General features: G+C 31.7%; 2 protein-coding genes across 2 annotated transcripts; both read right to left on the reverse strand.

Moving 5' to 3' along the window:
- Window positions 1-611: 611 nt before the first annotated feature.
- Window positions 612-5,853, reverse strand: LOC133812586 (aminopeptidase P1). Its single transcript, XM_062246367.1, has 16 exons — window positions 5,694-5,853; window positions 5,392-5,455; window positions 5,114-5,253; window positions 4,582-4,866; window positions 4,361-4,483; window positions 3,911-4,171; window positions 3,683-3,769; window positions 3,481-3,548; window positions 2,751-2,817; window positions 2,217-2,351; window positions 1,995-2,075; window positions 1,862-1,916; window positions 1,681-1,785; window positions 1,496-1,567; window positions 1,189-1,313; window positions 612-1,074 (listed from the first exon to the last, which is right to left on the reverse strand). Exons 1-16 carry the CDS (start codon window positions 5,784-5,786, stop codon window positions 913-915), a joined length of 1,923 nt encoding a protein of 640 aa, XP_062102351.1. The 5' UTR covers window positions 5,787-5,853; the 3' UTR covers window positions 612-912.
- Window positions 5,854-9,469: 3,616 nt separating this feature from the next.
- Window positions 9,470-11,882, reverse strand: LOC133812587 (probable NAD(P)H dehydrogenase (quinone) FQR1-like 2). The gene is made up of 2 exons (XM_062246368.1): window positions 10,967-11,882; window positions 9,470-9,897 (listed from the first exon to the last, which is right to left on the reverse strand). The coding sequence occupies exons 1-2, from the start codon at window positions 11,542-11,544 to the stop codon at window positions 9,669-9,671; spliced, it is 807 nt and encodes a 268-aa protein (XP_062102352.1). The 5' UTR covers window positions 11,545-11,882; the 3' UTR covers window positions 9,470-9,668.
- Between the last annotated feature and the right edge of the window lie 1,591 nt (window positions 11,883-13,473).

Below are 13,473 nucleotides of genomic sequence, written 5' to 3' on the forward strand. Positions count from 1 at the left end.
ATTTTATATTATTTTCTTTGCTTTCTAAAATCATAATGTTTAAAGAATATTTCTTAATATCCACCTTGCTGTCATTTTAAATTTAATGATCCAATTGCAAATAAAAACCTCAAGTTGTTAGGAGTGATATTTTTCGAATTATTCCATTTCTTAAATGGACAACTCAATCAAGTTAGCCCTCGTGTTAAATTTTTGTTTAACCTAATACTATTTCCACGACTTTCGTAAATAGTCAAATTTGAAAGAAAACGGAATCATTTTCTCATGCCTTGTGTAATTTAGTAAATATTTTTTAATATCTATCAAATTGATCTCAACTATTTAGTAAAGATATACCACTTAAAAACTTGTGGAACTCTCCATTATGAATAAAAACCAATACCTATTTGTGCACATGAAAATAAATAGCAATACTAAGAATGCAAAATGATACTTTTACAAAATGGTGTTCTTGCTTGGCGTTAAGGTATGACCAAAAAAAACCAAAGAGAAGGCACCATTGAAAGTAGTGCCTATATGATGTGTTAATTATATGTATTTTATTAATGCAAAAAATATTTATTAAATGTCTATTTTCAACGATGAGAAAGCAGAGCTGTTTGAGCTATCCATGGAAAAAAAAATAGTAGAATTCAATAGTGGACTTTAGTTCAACGATGTATGTAAATAATTAAGGAAGAACAATTGAACTTATAGCCTAAGATACAATGTTGGGATGTGGAGCAATGGTGCATCAGCTGATCAGCATCATGCAATCCAAATCCAAATTATTAACAAAACCCAGATAAATATAGCTATTATTATCATTATTATTTGATAAACACACCACATTCCCCCAAGAAACATGGCATACCTCTACATAGCATAAATCAAAGCTTAAGAGACAGACAGAGACAGTCCAGAGCTCGGATTTCACACTGTTATAGGTTCAGTGGCTGTCTTCAGCCATGAGTTCTGGGATTCGTCCAAGTATGGTGCTAGAATATCCTTACACTTCGAATGGTACGAATTCAGCCAATCCAACTCTTCCGGTGTTAACAGCTCCAGGTCAATTAGCTTTTTCTGATATGGTGCCTGCACAAATGACATATGTGATTCAAAACAGATTAGCTAGCAAATGCAACATTCAACAATTTAAAAATAAAGAGAAGGAAAAATCACCACCACAGGCTATTAATGAAAACTTACCCATGTTATATGCTCAAATGCTAAGTAACCCTTGTCACCAAAGTTGAATTTTGTATCAGCTTCCTCGATTATAAGAACATTCTCCAACCTTATACCGAAATTACCATCCTCGTAGTAACCAGGTTCTGTGTCATGCAGTTGAAGTACAATAAGTATATTTTATTATATATATATATATATATATATATATAAAACACTTGTAGATGCTATTGAGTCTCAATGAAAATCTAACTACTAGGCAAGACTTATAACTGAGGATTGGATTAAGGAGTTCATTGGTCAAAAGCATTGACACCAAGACACTTACCATCTGTTACAGTCATGGAAGCTTGAAGTGGCACATTTCGAGCATGTGGTCTGAAACTAATTAAATGGGGCCCTGTTCAATAAAAACAATCCGATCAAGAAATATACAATATTCCATGAATCAACTGAAGTAAGACTATCTATTGGATAATAAAGGGAAAGCAAACACTCCTAGTTAGCATCTACCTTCATGGACATTTAGGTAGGAGCCAATTCCATGACCAGTACCATGCCTATAATCAAGACCGTACTTCCACAATGGAACTCGAGCAAGAATGTCAAGGGAGTGACCTGTAAGCAAAGCATTTATAAATATTTCCATTTATCTTCACAGTAACAAAAGTAAACAAGTAGAAATATGAGATACCATTAGTTCCATTAGGAAATCGAGCATTTCCAAGTGCTATATGACCCTTGAGAACCTGCAGAAATGAAGCAAAATCAAATAAGTTTCAAAGTTTCTAAAAAGCATGATAGAATGAAAAAGAAATTGTACTTACAGCAGTATAGCATGCTTTTTCATGTGCTGATGGTTTTCCAAAATGCACCGTCCTTGTTATATCAGTTGTTCCATCCAAATACTTCATAAACGCAATTAACATTTTCAATTATAAGGGGGAAAAAGGCTTTATAGTTAAATGACACACTAGAATTGAAGTATACAAAACTAGTTCACTGTGCCAGGTAAATATACACTGGAGTACTTGTGAAAATTGACAAACCTGCGCTCCTGAATCAAAAAGATAGATCCTATCTGGATCCAATTCGGCGCAAGTTTCTTCATGTGGTGAATAATGGATGATTGCTGCATTTGGACCCACAGACGAAATAGTAGGGAAACTTAAGCCTCTAAAATGCTGCAAATTAAGATAAAATCATTAAAATGTCAAATTTATCAGACAAATCAATTAAAACGTCAAAATTATCAGACAAATCAAAGTATGAAGGTTGTTCAAGCAGTGATACATTATTAATATTTCAATAAATATCTGAAGCAAGATTTCAAGATAAACTCGGGTATAATCCTAGTCTATTCCTTAAATAGTATGGTACATCTATAATAACTTCAATTGCAAAATCATAGAACTATGAATGAATATCATTTTACTCCACATTTCATTTTTTTTAATTAAAAATATATATATTTATATATATCCTACCAGATATTACAATACACCTATTTCTGGAGCAGCTTGTGGATTGTAAAAAACCAAGGCACCAGTCCTAAATGAAAATTAGAGGAAGCAACATGTTACCTCTTTTGAGGCTCGGAAACTCTCCAGTTTATCACCTACAGTCAATTCTGTCAATTTCCTGGCCCCCCTGCCATGATTAATCATGAAACACACCAAAATGAGAAAATATAGTTTAAAAATCTTCTGGTAAGTGTCAGAAAGGTTCCTTTCATAATATATAATGGAATCTCATCATCCATACATAGCGAATTGGTGTGGTATATTCATATCATCACATATGAACAGTAAAACCTAACAGTCTTATTGAGACTAGAACTTATAGGGAATAAAATTTATGGATGGAATCAAATATTTCGTAGTTACAGACAAAAGTATTCGGTTATTGCTGAAAAATCAATATAATTCTACTGTCGAATCAGATCAACTAGGACAGAAATAAAGCATTGGGTCGAAAAGCTTCCTATGTACCATATCACATTATCATGGCTACTTGATCTGATACATAGCCCTGACAGATATGAATAAGGTATGTAGGCATAAGCTCTGACAGATATGAATAAGCTTTGTATGCATAAGCTCTGACAAATATGAATAAGGTATGTATGCATAAGCTCTGACAGACATGCATAAGTAACCAAGATTAAGTGGTACTTACTATTTTAATTAATATTTTTTTTAAGAAACTTTAGATTGTATCTGTACAGAAAATACTTAGAAGCATCGTGTGAGCGAATCACACCAGAAACTCGGTAAATAAAGTCTTTAATATTTCCCTTAAATATTAGCTTACAAATCATTCTTCTTCTTTGAACTCTCCCTCTCCAAAAAGTAGCCAGAAGCCCCATAATTGTCCTGCATCTGAAAGTTACGTAAAGTTGCATCAGTATGAGGCCTTTATTATTGTTGCATCAGAAAATAAACTAAATCATCTAAAAGAACGAATAATTTGGACAGAAAAAAGGCACATTCTAAATATAAGTTTCACGAAGTACCTCCTTATCCAACCAGACAAGATACTGCACAACAGCTGCACCATCTCGAATATGTGCTTTTTTTAATCCTTCCAACTCGACTGGGTTCTAAATTTTTGACCAGTCAATTGTGAAAGCCAAAGTTAATCATACAAGAACTTACAACATTTGATCAGTCCGTTTAAGATACATATGGAAAACAGAATCGTCTCCTTGCATTGTAAATCATAAAAAAATTAAAAATGTCACCTTTAAAGCTTTTGCAAGTGCCAAAGGTGACGGCTTCAAAAGGGCCTTCTCAAAGTTCAATTTTGTGTACAGAGCATAACAGCATGTACCAGGGTCAGCCCATATAAGCTCGTAATCATTCTCTTCTGCTTCATATGTGCCATTACCTACTGTCTTGATGTCAACATGTTTGAGCTGATCAGATGCAAGCAATTCGACATCTGAACTTACGACACTGTATTCCCGAATTTCAATACCATTCTCCTCCAGGTGAAGCTTTACCTGATAGTAAGACACATTTCTGAGATAAATCTTTAACAATGTAGATACCATTAATACTAAGGCTCCTTTCAACAGGCATCAATTACCATATACAAAGTCTGGTATTTTTACGTAAACTAACAATATGCAAAATTGCTTCATTTGTCTCCAAGAGGACAACCTGTAAAGATGATATGTGATTTAACTGACCTCAGGAGAGACTTTCCTTTTGTCTACATAAAAGAAAGCTGAATCCAATGTCACTATTGCATATGCATGTACAACTGGACAGTAGGACACATCACTCCCGCGAATATTATACAACCAAGCAACCTGCAAAGAGGAAATTCCAAGACAAAATAAAAATTTAATTACATCCATTGATAACCAGACTTGGTAGATATTAGGAAAAATAGAAAAGATAAACTCACTTCATCAAGTGATGTGAAAATTATGCCTCGAGCTGTTTGTTGTACAAGACTTTTTCTTAGATCCTTCAACTTTTCATCCACAGAACGACCAGCATATTCTATAGAATGCACATTAACAGGATTTAACTCCACTGGAGGCCGATCTTTCCAAACTTCATCTACCAAATTTGTGGATGTCTGAACCAATTTTTGCCCTTTCTTGACAAAACCATGCTCCCATCTTTGAGCAGCGTCTATTGAAATGCACCAAGGATCAATACCAATGGCTGCATCTTCGGGCAGATTCTAAAAGACAAAACCATCATGTATTATACAACTAAATCCATAACTGAAACTAGAAAAGGAATTGGAAAACATTCAATAATGTTCCAACAGAGAAAAAAACATAGATGGAATTACACAAGGAAAATATTAGAAGAAAACCCATTACATTTAGTAGCCATTTTGACTATTGAGAATATAATTATTCAATATGACATTCCATGACTTCAAAGATTACATGCAGGAAAGTTTCAAAGAAAGAATGACTCACATCAGCCATCCAGACATCTACAGCAGGGTCTTCTCCCATACGCATAAGCGTCCAATGGTCACTAAGTTCCTGAGTTGCCTGCAAAAAATAGCGTCCATCTGTCCACAGGCGAGCTCCATCCATAGTTATAAGTGCCAAACCTTCCAAATAACAAAGTACCCACTTCAGTTTCTAAAAAGAAAAGAAGGAACATGAAAGACTTTGATCGTTATCACAAACATATATTATTCCTATATTCATTTGAGCAAAACTACTTTTGATTAATATCAAAAACAGACCAGCACTTCCGGTGAACCCAGAAACGAATTCCCGTCTCTTGTCTCGTGCAGATACATACTCGCTCTGAAAATAATAAAAATACATCAAAATATCACAAAAATTCAAAATCACCAATAAAATTGGAAGAAAAAAAAACATCAATCGAGAAAATTCCTTTCTCAATTCATCTAACTTCTAAACAAGAAACAAAAAAAAGGATTGATCAATGAAGTAATATGTTGAACACGACATCTATAAAAAAAACATATAATTTTCAGAGTTTGGATTCAGAGAAATCAATTTAGAAAAGGAAGAAACAAACCTGGTGGTAATCCTCAGAAGGAACGACTAAGGCATCAAGAGGCGGAGAGTGAGACGCCATTAAAGCCCTCAAAGCAGTAAGAGTGTCTGCCATTTTTTCTTTTTGAAATCTTCTTAGTGAGTCGTGAGTTTGAACAATGTGAGTCTCTCTCTGATTGAGGACTCCTTTTATATACTTTGCTTTTGAATCAGATTAGTCCCATAATATTGATTTTTTTTGTACGGTTTTTTTGTTATTTCTTTTTTTACCGTATTGACCTTCACAGTTCACTCCACACTTTTCTAGTACAAAGAGATTTGTTTTTACCGTTTGGGTAAAATCGTAAAAGTGTAGAAAATGGCCTATTTATTCTTAAATTAAATAAATAATAATAATAAAAAGGAATCGTATGTAATACTTATCCAGAGCGAATTTTTGCATTTAGTTGTTTTTTATAGTTTAGTGCGGATCGAATTGGTTCGTAATACATGTTGTGTTAAATTTAAAATCTAAATTTATATTAGAAGCTTTGATGTCGTTTTAAATATTGATTGTCGTTGCAGAAACGTGTCTTTTCAAAGTTACAGAACTAAAGTAGTTTCAAGAGCACTCCTACTTCCGCTGTTTTTTTTTTAAGAACCCATCTAAATAACGGTGGAAGTATAATATTTAATTCTTTGTAATATTTAGAATGGGCGATGTAAAATTATATTTTTTTTTACATAAAATTATAAATATTTTATTATTTTTTTTATAAATTTTTGTGTATATATAAGTGTAATACTATTATATTTAATTATTTTATTTATTAAAATGAATAAAATATTTTTTTTAAATATAATATTTAAATGATGCATATATAAAATAGAGAAGCTTATGTATGATATAATGTAAAAGTTTGAGGTAAATTATAAAAAAATATGTTTTGGTGGTGTATTTTGTAATATACTTTCTTTATAATATTTAGCTAAAACTCACAAAAATATCTTCCATCAGCTCCTTTATACATATATTTATAATAGCTATGCACAAACATTTACATATCATTTATATAATATTTTAATATTATTATTCTTCTTTATAAGCTTTCTCTCTCCATTTAGTATATATTTATTATTATTTTTTTCAATTATTTATTTTACTTTAAGTAATAAAATATGTTTAAAGATATAATATTTAAATGATGTAGAGAAATATATAGAGAAGCTGATCGTATAATGTAAAATTTAGAGGTAAAATAGAAAAATGTGTGTTTTGATGAAGTATTTTAAAGGATGAAATAGAGCACCCATTGAAAGTGCTCTAAGCGTGGAGAAAGATATAAATAATATAAATGAGCTCTATTTTAGATCATGAGTTTAAAATAGCTATTGTGAGCACTTCTAATAACTGTTTTATTTTATCTATCAAAACTCTACTTTTTCTATTTTACCTCATAATTTTACATTAAACGTACATCAGTTTCTCTATATTTTCTTTTATCATTTAAATATTATATTTACAATTATTATTTAATATTTAAAGTTAAAGAATAAAATTAAAAAAAGAAAGTAGTAATAATACAAAATTAACTAATGGAAGAGAGAAAGGAAAAAAAGTAATAAAGCTTAGCTACATTTTGTGTAGGAGTTATTGGTTTTAGTACAAATCTATTATACATAAATATTTAAAGGAGTTGACGAAGACAATAATAAGCATTTTAACTTTTTTGTTGAACTTTGGACTAATTTAGAGAAGCCATTGGGACTTCTCTAAGGCTATTTAATTATGATTCTCCAAATTTTTAAAAAAGCAACTCTTTTAAAGGAGTTGTTGTGACAATTTGCGGCCCCAACTCTAAAGAGAATTAATTTGCGTTCCCAAATTACAATTTTGAAATAAATTTGGTCCTTAAATCTTATTTTACTTTTCATAAACAAGAGTTATATTTCTAGGGGACTTACAGGTCTTCTTAAAAGTATTTGTATTTATTAGTATGTTCTTTCATTTTTATATTTTGGTTATAGATAAGTTGTAGGTCCAATTTTTTCTTTTATATATATATATGTGAAGTTGTACTTTGTGCATTCTTACAAATTTAAGGAAAATTTTAGATAATTTAAGATGTCGAAATTAGATTCATACAATTTGTTACAAGCATATAAAAATTTGAAACAAACGCACGCGTGTAACAAGTTGTTTTAATAATAAATTTGATACCCTAAATTATCTAGAATTTACTGAAAATTTGTGGCACATCCCCTACAACTATAATATATGTTCTCATATAAAAAACTTTGGGTTACATAGCAAAATTTGAAAAAAGACTTCAGTCTTTCCATGGATTTATATTTTAAATAAATATAAAAGTATTTTTAAAAATATATTATATTTTTTAAAATAAATAATTAAAGATTATATCAATATTCCTATTTGTTTTAATATTACTTTATACCATTCAGTGTGAATAAATACTAAAATACTATATTCGTATTAGTATAAAAAGATGCTTGGAATATAATTTTAGTCAAATTTATTTTCAACATTACCAAATAATTATATAATATATTAAAAAAATTAAATTTTAATTTTAACTTTCTAAAAATTAAAATCTAAAATAAAGTATCTAAAATAAACATTTAGCTAATTAATATTCTAAATTTTAAAAAATATTAATAATTTAATTTCCTTTTTTAACTCAGGTTTTAATAAATTAAAATAATAATATTTCTTTTTAATATATCAAATAACTTTTTTTTAGAAAATTAACTATTTTTAGTGTCTCATCAATCAATTAAAAACATAAGATGAAGAAAAAATAGAGCAACCCATGCATTTGTCAAACTTTATTTATCATTGTTTTTTTATATGTTTTAGTTTTAGGATATTCTTTCTTGTTTTAATACTCTTGTAACTAATTTTTTAATATATAGTATAAATTAATTTATTTCTTTCCTCATAATTTTATCAATGGAAAAATGATTTTTATAAGATAATCATTTTTTTCTAAGACATTTTTTTTCTTACCAAAGATAAGAAATCTCAAGACCTTTTCTTGTCTCCAAACATATCCTAAGTAAATTAAAATTTAGAAGCCGAAGTACTACAATTATCAAACTCGGGCTGATGTTAACCAACCCAAAAACAAAGTGAAAATTAGGATTTTTGTCGTTCACGAATAATTGGATACAAAAAATATGTCATAATACCAAACGACATGTCGTATAAGTAACGCTAGCTGATGTCGTTTACCTCCCAAACTACATCTCGTTTTTCTATTATCCTATCGTTTAGTTCTTTTATATTTGTTCTAATTCAACGGAAAAACACAATTTTAGCAACTGAAAATGTATAGAACTTATTTTGATCACTGACTTTCCGAAACATTTTCAAAAGAAAAAAACTTCTTGTTATTTTTAGTGCAGTCTAAAATTTCAAAGCTGTTATTGTTTCAATATAGGACTTAGGACTCTAATCTCAATCAGTTGAAGAATTCTTTATGAACCAAAGACCAAAATCAAAATAAAAACATCAATTATTTCTTAGGATTGTTCTTATATCTGAAAACGACAAGTTTTCCCTTAGAAACAATGTCGTTGGCAAAAACAATTTTTATTTAGTAGAAAGTTAGAAGAAACGACCCCAAAAAATAGTCTGTTAAACCTGATTTTACCTCTATACTCTATTCAACTAGGTAGTCCCTACTCATATGATTGAATAAACTTGCACAAAAAAATACTCTATTATTATTATGTCAAGCACTCACTGAATTACATAATATATATATAAAAAAAAAAGTATACAAGAAAGAACACAAGTTGGACATTCGAACAAATTATTTGACAAAATCATGTGATGTGAGAACAAATGAAAAACCATGTACAACTTTATCTAAACAGAGCATAACTGTAGGAGGAATAAAGAAAGGCATTTTTGTAACTGGAAAACAATGGTAAAAGCAATCAATCACAAGACAAAAAAATCTATAGATGGGCAAACACAACATGATCAAGATTTTTAAGCAGAGGACAGCTTCTTCACCACGGCTGCCATGTACTTTCCTTGATGCTCTGCAAGAGCCAATTCAGTTTCAGTGGGTTCTCTTGTGCCGTCACCGGCAAATACACCAGCACCATAGGGAGATCCCCCTCTTATGGAGTCCATCTTGAACATACCAGCCCCAAAAGTATATCCAATCGGAACAAACAGCATTCCGTGGTGTACCAGTTGCGTAATAGCCGTCCAACTGCAACAAATGTCAAAATGTACAAGTCTCATCTCTTAGGATTAGGATATAGTCTCATGAAAAGCAATTTATAAACCACTATGAGTTTTCAGGCCAGAATTCCCCCCATAACATTAATCCTTGTAAAACTCAATGAAGTTTCCATCATTTCTAGAAGCTATGACCAAAATGAAAGATATAAGAAATGAAACTATGATTGGAATATTTACGTTTCCAGTATGAATCTCCTACCTACATTAGACCATCAACCTTACAAGTCACGACATGTTTTACCATTGTAGAATGATTCTATTCTAGGACAGAGAAAACCCTTGTAAGTTGTAACCACGTTCAAGTTAGCTAATTACTTGACATTCCTAATGAAGGTCTAAACAGTTTCTGAGGTAAAAGGCAAACATGCATATGGGAGAATCGAACTGAATCAGAAACCAAATACTTCACATCTACAAATAAAAAATGCATTATCAGAGATTTGACAGTAAAGTAAGTACAACACTCGTTCAGAAAGTTAAAAACCTCCACTTGAGCAAATATTGACAGCCAAAGATACCATAGTTCTGTAAGTGCGACTAGTTATCTTGTCCTATAATACCATAGATTTACCATATCCTCACAACCTAGCTCACTTCCTAGTCCCATCTTTTTCAGAAATCATTTACAGAATCCAAAATACTTATGAGCAGGGAAAGAGAGACTAATTCAGGTTAACATGAAATGAACTCTAAACTTTCTACACTCCCTTGCCAAAGAAACATCAAACACAGAATACTCTTCCATTAACATACCTTTCTTTTCGACCACAAAGTTTATCCCAAGGTTCGTGCTACTAATTTTATTGAGCATAATCACTACCAATGAGAAACCCAACATCTACTCTGGTAAACAAAATCTATATCTTCATATGCAAAATCTTCAAAATTCACGGTCAAGGTATTATGAAACAACTATTTAGCAGCAAAATCATCCAATTCAATTTATAACCCAATTCCCATTCAAACAATCCCAATTCAATAAAAACAAAAATTCAATAGTAAAAGGAAGAACATTGCATGAGGAAGCGTAAGCTTACGCCGTCGTTTCTTGGCCACCACCTTGAGTACCGGTACTGACGAAGAACCCTGCTGGCTTCCTAGAAAGCTTCTGCTCCTTCCACAACTGCCCCGTCGAATCGAAAAACGCCTTCATCTGCGCCGCCATACTCCCGTACCTCGTCGGAAACCCAAACAAGACGCCGTCGGCCTCCACTAGCTCTTCCGCCTTGATTTCAGGAATCTCGGGGTCCTTCGGCGGCGCTTTCATCTGATCCAAAACCTCAACCGGCAATGTCTCCGCCACCCTGAACAAAACCCCCTCCACTCCATCGACCGAGTCAACCCCTTTCTTAATCCTCCTAGCCAAGCATTCCACGTGTCCGTACATTGAGTAGAACACAACGAACACCCTGAGCTTCGTCGCACCAACAACCGCAACCGCTGCCGTGGCGTTATCGTCGTTAACTGTCGCAGGATTTGAAACGGCATCGTACGACTTGTCATCGGCTGGAATCGACGCGTTGACTGAGCCGCGCGGGGAATCTTCTGCGACGGCGGCGGTGCCGCCCGTGGGCACCTTCTTCTTGCTTGGAACACAGCCACCGCCCTTCCCCATCGTTAATGATGAAAAAACCCAATTCTTGCTTTTCAAGAAATGAGAATTCAAAAACTCTTTTTGTTTTTCAAAATTTAAAAAATTCAAAGGAGAACGAGCTCGAAGAGTGAGTTGTTTTTTTTGTTTCAGTTTTGTGAAAACGGATTTGGGTGGGAAGAAGGCTCACGTGGCGAGTTTAGTGGTACCAGACGACGTCGTATAGGGGCTGTTTTTGGATCAGAGAGACGATGGCTTTGGATTTGGAATATATGGAAGATGGATCCTTAAGATTCGTCTCTTTTGGAAATTAAAATAAAATAACAAAAGAAGATAAAACTGGTAGAGGCCGCCGTGATTGGTTGCTAGACAGTCATGGCTCAGCTACCAACTCCTTTTTTTTTATATTTAAAAAATAAGAATTAAAATTAAAAATAATAATAATAATTAATTAAAAAGTAGTGGCACCATGTGTTGATGATGTTGATTTTGGGATCTGCCAAACTGGAAATAAAATTAAAAATAAATAAATAAAAGAAGATTATTGTGCACGTAGCGTAAATTTACGAAAATATTATGATTATTCAAAGACTTTTAAGTTAACATAATACATTGTTTCTTAATTATTCTACAAGTCTCTTTAACGCGGATAATTCTATCATGGCTAGTACGCGGACAAATAATAAGTCACGTAACAAAATTTTCAAAGGAATGATTACATTTAGGTTTTTTCTAAAAAAAAATAGTGAAATTACATTTGGGTTTGTAAAATTTATTTTATTAACAAAAAATATTGGACTTCTCAATACAGTGTGTTCAGGTTTTCACACCCAAAATACTAGTTTTTTTTTCACACATGTTTCGCTATGTATGTTGATGATCGCTCACTGGAGCAGTGCATGCGCCAATCATCGTGGAAGCCCATTTGCCGTCAAGCTTGCTGCCATACACCAGCGCACACACTAGTTAAAGTCGTTCTAGGCATGATTTTGACTACATTTTTATGTCAACTCGGACTACTCTAAGGTGCGCGTGATACCATTAGATCGAGCACTTTGCGAGGAACAAAATTCAACTACTCATTTCTTCCATAACATCGTCATTTTCCAACAAGTTCGTGGGTATATCTATTATTTGATGGTTACTTGTCATCACCAAAAAACTTAATTTGAAAGGAGTCGTTTATGTGGGGATTGGAGTTACATGGAGTAAATAGATCACTCATTTTCGATAATAGTTAAATTAATGAACATAATAGTTTACCAACTAAATGAAGTAAATACACAACTACACGCTATTTGCCTAGCATAGTGATCATATATGACCAAACATTAGAACAATGGAGCAAACTCAAACTCCTTCCTATGGTAGCAACTACATTTTTGCAACGAACAACATTTACATAAATTATAATCATTATATTTTGTGACATTATTAGCCATGTCATTATCTCAAAAATAGGAATAACTTTATTAATATTTGCTCCTCATAATCTTCAAGTACTATATAGTGAAATATTGTAATTATGAAGGATATCTCTAGATTATGTTTTTTGGGGAGTATTTTGGCTATTGTTTGTACGTTATGTTTTTAGAAGCATTAAGGGAAATATTAAACACTTACGGTAAAATCAAAATCAACAATTGAGAAACATAAACACGAAGTCATACAAGGAAGAAAACTAACCACATTATCACACCCGTAAATTAATTGTATTCCAATACACATTACTATTTTAAGATGCAAATTGAAATAAAAATAAACTATTATTAATAATAATTTAATTATACAGGTTAAATATTTAAAATAATTAATGACAATATCTTTTCTATATAAAAAGTGTATAGATATCAAAATTTCTTGATTAACTTTAATGAAATATTCTAAATATATATCAAAATATTCCTTTACAACTAATTAAAATATATATTTATTAATTATATTAATATAAAT

Source organism: Humulus lupulus, chromosome 1, assembly GCF_963169125.1.
Source record: "Humulus lupulus chromosome 1, drHumLupu1.1, whole genome shotgun sequence".
NCBI classification, from domain to species: domain Eukaryota; kingdom Viridiplantae; phylum Streptophyta; class Magnoliopsida; order Rosales; family Cannabaceae; genus Humulus; species Humulus lupulus.

Bases quoted from the DNA above. Each gene is read 5' to 3' on its own strand.
- LOC133812586 (XM_062246367.1), bottom strand. From the start codon at position 5,786: ATGGCAGACACTCTTACTGCTTTGAGGGCTTTAATGGCGTCTCACTCT. The intron at 2,352-2,750 runs GTAACATGTTGC...CTTAATTTGCAG, and splicing joins GTTTCCGAGCCTCAAAAGAG to CATTTTAGAGGCTTAAGTTT. The intron at 1,786-1,861 runs GTATCTCATATT...CTTTGCTTACAG, and splicing joins ATTTCCTAATGGAACTAATG to GTCACTCCCTTGACATTCTT.
- LOC133812587 (XM_062246368.1), bottom strand. From the start codon at position 11,544: ATGGGGAAGGGCGGTGGCTGTGTTCCAAGCAAGAAGAAGGTGCCCACG. The intron at 9,898-10,966 runs GTAAGCTTACGC...CATTTGTTGCAG, and splicing joins GGTGGCCAAGAAACGACGGC to TTGGACGGCTATTACGCAAC.